Genomic DNA, 12,347 nt, shown 5'->3' on the forward strand with positions numbered 1-12,347 from the left:
TTCCCTACAGTAGGATTCTCAGCTATGCTGAATTTTTTATTAGTTGTTTCTTAGGCGTCATCTGCCGAAAAAGCACATGAAACAGTCACAGTTAGACCGGGCAATATTGAAGATTACATCTTTTAGAATAGAAAACTCTGTAATGTTTGAATGAAATTCATAACTTTTCAGGCGTAAAACCCTTTTCCCCTTTGATATTTTACAAAATTAGCCTTTAGATTTCTTTTTCCACTTGCTTGAACTTTAAGCTTTTTTGACTCACCATATAGGCAACTTGGAATGAAACGGGAGCCACAGCTTCGGCCTCAGCAAGACATGCTTCAGCATCTTGGATCATCCCTTGCTTAAGGTACAGCTCGACAGTACAGAGAAGGATCTTCAACTGAAGACTCCAACTTTTATGTGGAATTGTACGAATATAAGCTGAACTCCCATTGGACCCAAAATCGGACATGGCCTGTTCCACTTTTGAGGCATGGATTGAACCTAAAATTAAACGAAAAACTTTTAATATATCTCATAGCATTTACACTACTTAAGATACATAAACTACTATAAGCTCGTTGTTTGCTGTAGCTGACTGTAAACGGTTTTTTGCATATACTCCTTTCTCAGACACCCTCAATCCAACCTCTATTCCTGCTAATCTCAACGAAAACCCCAACACATTTGGGATTGTAGCATTCCCGTTTAAGTTCATATGTCAATATTCCCAAACAACGCATTAATGTATATACTAGGGAAACTTAGATTCTGGTACACGAAGCATTTGTTTTAAACATTAAAATCCTTTTCTTGCTATTATTTTGTAGAGTGAATTCGAACTACCTGATACGTCTTTTATTTATTTCCAACCATACAGGCCTCAGTAAGGGAAACCCAGTACCAGGGTTGCCGCCTCATGAGAAACAAAACCACTAGATTCTACTGATTTTTCGGTTAATTTAGTAATTTCCTTCAATAATCTAGTGATTTATGTGCTGATGTAGAGATTTTTGTGTTTGGGCAATAAAAAAAAAACACTATAAATAGTGATAAATTACTAGGGGTGGCAACCCTAGAAACTATTAATACTACAATTTTTCGGCGTGACCCCTTAGGTGGAGAGTTCATCTGAGGGCAAAACATTGCTTAAACTCACCCTTAACAGGGATATGGGTTAAACTTGGTTAAACTTTCCCATCCGAGACCCTCACTAATTTATTCTTCGTATAATTATTATCCTTAAAAAAGAAACCCATATATGTCAACAATTTCGTGACGTAATGGAAACGCAGCCACTTTTATTATTCTGAACCTGGGAAAAGATTAGATTATCTAAGTACCTTCAATATAATAAGTTATCGTATGAAAATTTCATCATTCATTCTGCCTCTAGGTCTATTTTTTTTACATCTGTTTGCTGTTGATATGATTAGGTGACTCTTCTAGTTTCCTTTTTACAAGTTTTGACTTTTTATTTCATTTTGATATGTTATAGGCAATTTATTGTATTTCATATTTTTCTTATTTCCTTCATTTCAGCACTGAAGACGGCTAAGCTAAGTTCTCAGCCGAAATATTCAGCATTATTTTTGTATTTTCACTGGTTGAACAATTTCCTCCTTTAATTGTTCTGCATTCTTATCTTAATTCAACAATGTTAAAAGTTCATGCTTTTGTGTAATCAAATCTTCAAAGACTAAATTTATTTCTTTAAATCTTTTCTTGCACTAATCTCGAGGTTTCTGCACTTCTTCCACGCCTTGTAGGTTGTTTAATAAAACTATTGACGGGACAGGGGCTATGCGTATCCCCGCGATACCTTTACGGTGTTAAGCTGCTTTTAAGATATGCTGCTGCTTAATTTGAATATTGGTGATCATTCCTCCATTTTTTGACCTCTTTAAAGCTTCTTCTTTCGTCTGAAATATACTTATAACATTGCCCCCTCTTAACCTGGAATGTTCAGCGCTTATTTTGCACTTTGAATATTATTAAGAAAATCAAGAAAATGGGTAAAGTCTTCACTTATTCTAAGGATATAAGGTCAATTAAATTATTTTCCATATTAAAGAACACTAATCTATCCTTCTATTCCTCTTTGATGCTTCTTCTTCCCTCTGAAGCAATGTCCAAACGTTAAAGAACTGTTCAGATAATCGTTATCTTCGTCATCCTAGTTCTCTACCTCCTTACACGTGTGTGCAACTTTTCTGAGGGTATGATCTATCAACATCACACCGATGTCTCAAAAATTCACGTCGATGTCCCTACCGATGTCTTCAAAATGCTTTAGCAGCTTTCTGCTAAAGTCGCACTTTACGGCTACGATTCAGCCTAAAAACGCACAAGTGTTCCTCCTTCAAACATCGTCTTCAAGACTAAATACTCCTGTGTTTATTAAATAAAAAAAGAATTTTTCAACTCAAAGTAAGGAGCAAAATTAAAACCTAAAACGAAAAAAAAATATTCTGTACATGAACCATCACGCTTTACGCTAAGTTCTTTAAAGTGTTTCTCATTCAAATTCAACAACCATTGTGCTTCATGAGTCGTTCCTAAGGAACTGTGATAAGTCAAATTTTAGAGTAAAGAGCAAGGAATGAGGAAGAGGCAACCTCCCATTATATGCAGAATAATTACTGTTCACTTTAAGTTTTATTGTTGCTCCTTACTTTCAGTTGGAAAAGTTTTTTTTTATTTGATTTTTGAACGTTCTTCAAATCAGGCCAAGTCCTCCCCTCCTCGCATAAAATCATTCCTACAAAATCCCCCCCCCAAAAAAAATTTCTCCTGCGGGAAATCCACCTCCTGCAAAAAATTACCCCCAAAAAGTTACCGCATACTTCCCAATAACAAATACTATATGTAAACAACCTGTAAATTGCATAGCTTACAGCCCTTTCCCCAGGGGCTGTGAGAAGGCACGTCATCCCTAGAGGCATAGTGATTGGATCTTCCAACTATGCTGAACCAAATAGTTAACTCAAAATTTTGAACGGAGGTGTACAGGGAAAAAGGGGGCGTGGGAGAGAGGCTAGTTGCGTTCCAATATTTTCCGTTACTCAAATAGAGCAGTGGAAATTTTAATTTTTGTTTGAACGAGTCCTCTCCCAATTTTTAGGACCATTGGTTCGATCCGATCACCCCTGAGAAAACAGAAACTCGCACATCCTCGGAATTTTTTTTTATGGAAAAAAAATACAAAACACCCCATTATTGTCGATAAGAACTTTAAATCTTAATAGTAGAGTTCTTTGATACGCTGAATCTGGTGGTGTGAAATTCGTTAAGATCATTTAACTTTTTGGGCTTTTCCGCCTTTTTTAAAAATCAGGCAAATTTTCTCTGGGTCGTAGCTTTTGATAGGTAACAATAAACTTGATGTAATATATATATATATATATTATAATATATATATATATATATATATATATATATATATATATATATATATATATATATATATATATATATATATATATATATATATATATATATATATATATATATATATATATACTTGGAATCACAAGCAGCCAATTCTGTTGATGTATTAATTGTTATTAAAATTCCCTTTTTTTAGAGTTTTGGTTGCTATTGGGCCGAGTCGTTCCTTACTTACAGTTCGTTGATAGCGTTCCTTACTTACCATAAACTATTTGATATCATAAAACAAAGTCGGTGAACCAATATCCTTTAAAAGATTAAACAACTGCAAATATATGCATAACTTAGGGCTTACATGGCTACCACTTAAAATGTCTTAGCATTTGACCAACTAAAAGCAACCTAATATTAACTATGATTGATTAACGACTCCATTCCAAGTCACTTTTGCTCCTTTATTAAAAACGTTTTGTTTTCTTCTTTTTTCCTGTGGTTATTGGTAAATAAGGAGAGGCTATCGAGGTGACGATAATAAAATTTGCGGCGCCAACTGGGAAGTATAAGTAAATATGTAAGTAAGTATGAGGGCAATAGACTCTCAAGGTCCAAACCGAAGGTGCTGATTCCGTTTCGTGGCCCTTCATCCCGGAGGTGCAATGGGTCCGACAATCCTGTGCTTTTGCACACCGTTCCTGCAACTGCGAAGCGTAATCTAAATTAGGTGTCTTTATTTTATTATATTGACGCATAGCCCCGTCCTCCTTGAACAAGTTTGTTACTTCCCAGGGTGTCCCTTAAACTGGAGTCGTTATTTGCTTATTGAAAGGGCACAGGGAATTGCGTTGTAAATGATACTTAATAATCAGTTTCCCTCTTTGGTTCCGTAGCCTACTACTACTACTACTACTAATAACTCACTGCAGCACCAAGCCGCCTGAGGCCAACACAGCTACGCACGCTCCTCCTCCAACCTAATCTATTTAAAATCTCCCTTTTTATACCCTCCCAGGAAATTCTCATTTCCTTTAAATCTTTATTTATGACATCCACCCAACCCAGACAAGGACGACCTGCTTTCCGTGTAGCCCCGAACGGTTGGCCAAAAAGGACAATCTTCGGTAATCTGTCATCCTTCATCCGTAGAACGTGGGCTAGCCATCTCAACCTTTCTTTCATTATAGCCCCAGAAAGCGGGATTGAACCACACTTTTCGTACAACCTACTGTTTGAAATACGGTCAGTCAGCCGGGTACCCCGAACAATCCGTGATAAATAATAATTATCAAAAATATATCAAGGCCTTTGTCGTTACAAAAATGTAACGACAAAACATGATTAATGTCAAATAACTAAAACTGTAAATTGAAGAGAAAAAAAAATATATAAAATCTAGGTTATATGATAAAATGGGATGTATTTTTTTTTATTAAATTAAATGACAAAATGATTGAAGTCGATTACATTCTTTCACGATGTTGAAGGTAGAACATGTAAAAGAAAATCATTGTTCCCATACTCAAATACACTCTAGAAAACCGTTGATACCTGAACTTAATATGACATGTCTGTTAAGCACTATATATCTGCCAGCTTGCTGTATTTACAATTTAAAGTTTGTTCATTGTTTCTTCCACAGCTTAGATATACAATACAGTTACGAAAACTCCTATCTTCCCCATGAGAAGCTTTTGGTAAAGAGCTCTGAACTTGGCGACTCCTAGATCGTACTACAACACCATAGGCGGGAACGCTACTTTGTTTTGTTTGTTCAATTGCTCCAATCTTTTAGATTCAGACTGCCAGTTTCCTGTCTCCCGCCGCTAGCATCGCTACCACGCACTCTGTCCCAAAAATAAATCAAGTTTTAATAACTGTATTGTATATAAGCTGTGGTTTCATCCATCTTATTTTTAAAGTTAGCTACAGTTAAGCTACATTATCAATACTCTAGCTTAAAAAAAATCTACATATATTTGGATAAATGTACAACAAATATCGAAGAAGAAAAAGAGAGATTACTTTATAACTTCACTGAAAATGTTTGCTTCAATTTCACTAGATTAGAACTGGGACGTATTTTCTTAAACCAATCCTGCCATTGATTAAGCGTATACTAGAAAAAGAAGGCAATATCCCCGCCTTTCTAAAACTTATTTGGTTCCTATGCAAAACTTTAAGCAAGTAGAACTACAGGAAGAACGAAAGTTAAATTCTGCCATATTGGGGCTTCTATTTGGAATAACAAGCCAAAAAACAGAACGGAACGTTTTTGAGGCACAAGATTTTAAACAATTTAACTCTCTGTTTCTCACCAATTTGGGCCTGAAAAAAATTAAGTAAGAAGGGAGATCACTTTTTAATTATTGATTCTGCAGTTCTCGCTTTTTTTACAGGTTTCAAAGTTTCTGGGCTTCTTACTTTATGGTTTTCAACCGAGTATTTAAAAGACATGATTATTCTTCCAATTTTACAGGTTATTCATTGGTGATCTCACATATATCAATAACAAATTATTTTATTGTGAAAGCGTAAAAAAGAAAGAGTAAACAAGTTCAAGACAAAAACATCTACCAGAGCACTTAACAAAATGGGGCTTGTCAGTATTTATTCTGATATAATTCTTCTAGCAATAGTTAATTTAGTGATTATTTTTCGTGGATTCTTTCAATCGAAACGAGAGTCTTGATCGAAACATGACCTTTTACCAGAATGAAATTCTTCTTCTGATCACGCAAGCATAACATTAGAGATGTAAAGGAAAGTCGAGTTGGGATAAATTTTCAAGCCATTTTTAGCCCTTTCAACTGAAATGAATAGAAAAATTGATTCAAATTAGAAAAAAATAAATGAAATAGTTAACCTCTAAGAAAACTACTTTTTCACAAAAAAAAATCTTTCGTAGAAAACTTCGAACACTGTATATGTGTTCGAAATATCCAGTTAAAATTTTTATAACTGTTCTCGGTCAATTAAAAGGTTTCATCCCTATTTTGAACTGTTTTACTTTCGTAAAGATTCTTTCGTTTCGACATCTCCTCGGGCCTCAACTTTCAAGTAGCTTAAATGAAAAAAAAAAAAAAAAAACTCGCAACAAATTGAAAGAGTGCTTTGGTTCTTATCGACTCTGTAGTTTTCGCCCACTTTCTATTTGGACAGTCTAAAAAGAAATATACAAGATATGTTGCTTGGGCCAGTGGCTTTCAAGGGTCATTTTCTTTTTTTCCCATAAGTATATCCTTTATGTTCTCCTATTCTATCTTCTTGATACCCATATTTAGGGCATATTTTCCTTATATATTTGCCCTTAAAATAATCGAAGTCTTCATCATTCTTCGAAAAACCGAAAAAAAGAATAATAATAAAATATGGTGAATAGCCTACTAAACTGAAAATCTACTTAAATGTCTTATTTGTTCCAATCTCAGCTCATTCTATAAATCCAAATGCACACAAGGAGAATATACCAAATATTTACTAATAAGGACTAAATATAAGGAACCATGGCTTATATGTTGATAACAAGAAGATGGATTAGGAAAAAGTAAGAATATATTTCTAAGGGGAAAATGAGATTTGGGAACCACTGGCCTCAACAACTCATTTTACATACTTGCCCTTAAACAGTCCAAAATAAAACAAAAAAATTATAATAAAACCAAAGATACCAAGAAAAAATTAAAGATAACAGGATGTAAAATTTTTGAATTTCTTGAAATATATATATATATATAGTGGATCTCAGAAGATAGTATCAAACTATTAAACAAGAACCAACAGATCAGAAGTACGAAGTCCTCAATGTTCAAAACACACCGAAAAGAATGTCATAAATCCGCCCACCATGACAGTCAGCGCTACTGGGACCACTTGGCAGCAGAAAAGCAGAAGGCTGCTAGTCAACACCACTGGGACCACTTGGCAGCAGATAAGCAGAAGGCTGCTAGTCATTAAGATACCAAAAAGCTTTACAGTGAAGATGGAACGCTTCTGTCAAGAAAAGATGACATAATCGCAAGATGGCAATACCACTTCCAGGAGCTGCTGAACCAAAGTCATAATATCCCTTGCACTCAAACGCCTTCCATTAACAGCGCCACTGCACACCAGCCAAGCAACCCTAACCACAACTAAGTAACACCGAGTCAACAAGCCCCATAAAGCAATGTCAATGGTCGCCCTCCCTCCTCAATACAAGAGATCAAAGAGACAATCAAAAAGCTGAGGAATCACAAGGCACCAGACACAGAATCTATCCCAGCCGTAGTCTACAAAGTTGCTCCTATTCTCGCTGAGAAACTACAGAAGCTCTTCTGCTCAATCCGGTCTCAGGAACGGTTTCCCCAGGAATGGCAAGACTCAGTTATAATGCCTGTCCAACAGTTCGTGGTAACGAACTGTAGTAAGAAGCGACCCGGCTCAATAGTAAACCAAAACTCAAAAAACTGGAATTTTGATATCAATAGCTACATCAAAAGAATCGCATTTTAATGCTGATTTCAAATATATAAGTTTTATCAAGTTTAGTCCTCCCCATCAAAAGTTACGAGCCTGAGAAAATTTGCCTTATTTAGAAAATAGGGGGAAACATCATAGAATCTTAACGAAAATTACACCATCAGATTCAGCGTAGAGAACCTTACTGTAGAAGTTTCAAGCTCCTATCTACAAAAATGTGGAATTTTTGCCAGAAGGCAGATCACGGATGCGTGTTTATTTGTTTGTTTGTTTTTCCCAGGGGTGATCGTATCGACCCAGTTGTCCTAGAATGTTGCGAGAGGGCTCATTCTAACGAAAATGAAAAGTTCTAGTGCCCTTTTTAAGTGACCAAAAAATTGGAGGGCACCTAGGCCCCCTCCCACGCTAATTATTTTCCCAAAGTCAACGGATCAAAATTCTGAGATAGCCATTTTATTCAGCGTAGTCGAAAAATCTAATAACTATGTCTTTGTGGACGACTTACTCCCCCACAGTCCCCGTGGGAGGGGCTACGATTTACAAACTTTGACCCGTGCTTACATATAGTAATGGTTATTGGGAAGTGTACAGGCGTTAATGTGAAAAAGTTTTTTTCAGCTGGAAGTAAGGAACAGCATTAAAACTTAAAACAAACAGAAATTATTACCCATATGAGGGGCTCACCTCCTCCTAATACCTCGCTCTTTACGCTAAAGTATTTTTAGTAATGTCAACTATTTATTCTACGACTTTTGTGATTCAGGGGTCATTCTTAATGAATTGGGACAAAATTATATCTTTTACTAATAAAAAGATTCGTAAAAAATTAAAAGTTCTAGTTGCCTTTTTAATTAACCAAAAAATTGGAGGGCAACTAGGGTTCCTCCCCGCTCTTTTTTTTATCATCAAAATCGATCAAAATTATGAGAAAGCCATTTAGCCAAAAAAAAATATATACAAATTTCGTTTTAATTATTCCTCTGCGGAGAGCCAAAATCAAAACATGCATTGATTCAAAAACGTTCAGAAATTAAATAAAAAAACAAGTTTTTTCAACTGAAAGTAAGGAGCGACATTAAAACTTAAAACGAACAGAAATTACTTCGTATATGAAAGGGGCTGCTTCCTCATCAACGCCCCGCTCTTTACGCTAAAGTTTTTTACTCTTTTAAAAAGAAGAGTTGAGAGAAAGAGTCAAACTTTAGCGTAAAGAGCGGGGTGTTGGTGAGGAAGCAGCCCCTTTCATATACGAAGTAATTTCTGTTCGTTTTAAGTTTTAATGTCCCTCCTTACTTTCAGTTGAAAAAACTTGTTTTTTTTTTATTTAATCTTCAAAAAAGGTGACCTCACTGAATAAAAAAAACTGCAGAGGAATCTCAGTAATGACTATTGCAGGAAAGATCTTTGCAATGATCCTGCTTAACCGATTCTGCAACGAAAGAACTCGCCCCAACCAATCTGGTTTTCGAGCCGGCATGGGCTGCATTGAACAACTCTGCACCCTGAGACAGATTTTGGAGCATAGACCCAAGCATCAACAAGTCACCGTCACTGTCTTCATTGGCTTCATTACGGCCTTCGATTCAGTCATCCGGGGAGAAATTTGGGTTGCGATAGAAGAGGATTGTGTCCCACCTAAGATCATATGACTCATTCAGGCTTACTATCAAAACATTCGAGCCTGTATCCAGGTCAACAGAAAACTTTCCCCGCTATTTGATATCGATTTTGGTGAGGCAAGGGTGTGTACTCTTCCGAACTATTCAATTTTGTCGTCAAATGGGGATGGTAAAAGCAATGCTAAACTTCAAAGGAGCCACGGTTAGCCCTGATTTCAGTACCACCGATCTGGATTGTGCCGACGATGTTGCACTTTTTGGTGAAACCCGTTGCCAAATCCCAAAACATGCTTCTGTAGGTCTCAGAAGTTGCTGCACAATTGGAACTCAAGATTAATATTGACAAGACTAAAGCTATGTCTAATGCCCCAGATATAAACTCTACCCCAATAACCCTTGAACAAAGGCAGATTGAAGTTGTCAACAAATTCAAGTACCTCGGTTCGTACATCCGCATCAGCGGCGGAAGTAGCGAAGAAATCCAATGTCTCATTGCATCAGCTTCCTCTGCCTTTGCACAGCTGTGGAAGCCGCTATGTAAAAGTAAGGAAATCCACCAGAAAACAAATCTGTATTTACAATGTCCTAGTCCGAGCGGTCTTACTGTACGGCTGTGAGACGTGGCCCTTAAAAGTCGCCGTAAATTCAACACAGATGCCTGAGGAGCATGCTGGAGCTACGTCTCAGCGACCGATTCCAAAATATGATCACCTGCCAACGACGTGACCAGAAGTACGACATCACAACTATTATTCGACGCCACCCCTTGTCCTGGTTCGGCCATGTTTGCCGAAGATCGCGCGAGACTTTTACAAATCAAAGCCTGCGCTGCAAACCAGCACCTGATTGGAGGAAAACACATGGAGGACAAGCAAAAACTTGGCTCAACACCGCGAAATCTGACATCGAGCCGATTGGCGGGTTCCGGAGAGATGGTTGCAGATGGGACCCTTCATGGCTCGAAATTATCGCTTCACTAACCCAAGAACGTAGCCTGTAGAACTCAACAGTCTGTTAGATCCTGTCGCAAGGGAGAGCTACACAGCTTGTGTCCTGATCCAAGTACAAGTATTTATATATATATATATATATAAATATATATATATATATACATATATCACTTTTCAAAAAACCAAGTTTCCATTTCTCAGAACTGTATACCCCATGCCTCGACAACTTTCAATTTAATGTAAGGTTTGATGATGACAGGTTAGATTAGATTTGGTTAAGTTATCTTGTATTAGGTTTTTAAGCCATTTCTGATATTTATGACCAGTTACATTAGGTTAGATTAAGTTAGACTAGGTTAGGTTAAATTTGGTTCTACATATCAGAAATGAGTTAAAAGCCAAGCTTAAGTTAACTTAAACCAACCTAACCTCGTCTAACCTAATCTAATCTAATGTGTCACCATCAATCCTTGCATGAAATTGAAAAAATCCACTGGCAACGCTGACTAAATCCAAGGAGAAAAAAAAGTGTTTCGGACATTCACCGGCGAACGTTGACATATAACTAATTTCCGGACATTCACGGTAACATATATATATATATATATATATATATATATATATATATATATATATATATATATATATATATATATATATATATATATATATATATATATATATATATATATATATATATATGTCTGTGTGTGTATATATGAACACTCCTATCCTTTTAGCATTTTTCAGACAAAAATCTTTATCTTGTTGATTGCAGAAATCTCTGGAGTCTCTAAGAAAGAAGACTGGACTTGCCCAAATTATTTATCTTAATTCATCGCTCAAAAGAGGCATCAAATCACAAAATCTGATATGAAAGAACACGCTTTTTTCCAACGAAGCAATATCTCACAAGAAAAAAAACTTATCAACGGAAAATAATCCTCTGGGACCACGCCATCTCTATCCTCGATCTTCAATTACTTCCAGAAGACTGATTTTTTTCATTTACATCCCCACTTAAGGAATGAATCTAATCTGAAAGCCCATTTCATTCCACAGGTTTATCATTCCTATTCGAATAAAGTAGATTTATTTGCGATTTATTGGTAAGAAAAAAGAGGCACTTTGGTGAAACCCTTTACAAAGCGACAGGTATCAGTGATGAAGGATGTTATTAAAATAAAGTTTTTGAATTAGTAATTAGCATTGCAAAGGAGTAAACAGCAATACCATGTTAAAACTGAAGTTCAACTTATTGCCAAGGGTAGAACAAGGGAGTGACTTTCGAGCACGTGCCCCCCGCGAATGGTTAAGAGCTGCAATAACTACAGGAGTGAAGGGTCAAAAATACCAAGGGAGGAGCCTACGTTTCATTGGATCCGCCCGAATACTAAATCTGTTTTCACCTCTGTTTCTTGCTATTGAATGGGGCCGGATAAATTTTATAGTCCCTGATTTCCTCTAAGAGACCTTTAACCATTCACCACGTGTTCTTCCATCAGCTCTAAACTGGTCAATTAGGTCTGCTCAGTTTCAGTAAACATCGGATAATAAAAGTTCGGAAATATTTAGTGGGGCATTCGTAAGAAATCTCAGAGTCTTTCGAGAACAACCGATAAAGAGATTTTTTTTTTACTGGGTAATAAAAGCCTTAAGGATTTTTGTTTCCTTCAGGGCAGGAGGTTCGAATCCTGATGTCATTGATTATTGCGTTTGGAAGGGGGTCAGCGGTGTGACTCTGCAAGCTCAACCAGAGTCGACCCAGCTCCAAATGGGTACCTGGAGAAATCTGGGGAAAAAACACGGGAAGCGTCCGATGATTCGCCCCTAACTACGCATTGCATTCCCGGCCGAAGGCAGAAAATTAAAAGATCGGTAGGCTACCTGCGTTATGTGGACCATTGGTCAGAATGCAAAATAGTTTTAGAGCTTAAGCAATAGAAAGCGA

At 36.6% G+C, this 12,347-nt stretch overlaps 1 protein-coding gene across 7 annotated transcripts in view; it reads right to left on the reverse strand.

Moving 5' to 3' along the window:
* The window catches only part of LOC136029875 (tetratricopeptide repeat protein 7B-like), a 235,461-nt gene that overhangs the window by 138,161 nt on the left and 84,953 nt on the right, over positions 1–12,347 (reverse strand). For all 7 annotated transcript variants that reach the window (XR_010618131.1, XM_065708342.1, XM_065708343.1 and 4 more), the window contains one exon: positions 263–486. Coding sequence is in view for 6 of the 7 variants with exons in the window: in XM_065708342.1 (XP_065564414.1) it covers positions 263–486 (224 nt within the window). In the remaining variant the exon portion in view is untranslated. The remainder of the gene's footprint in view (positions 1–262; positions 487–12,347) is intronic.

This window comes from Artemia franciscana, chromosome 8 (assembly GCF_032884065.1).
Source record: "Artemia franciscana chromosome 8, ASM3288406v1, whole genome shotgun sequence".
NCBI lineage: Eukaryota > Metazoa > Arthropoda > Branchiopoda > Anostraca > Artemiidae > Artemia > Artemia franciscana.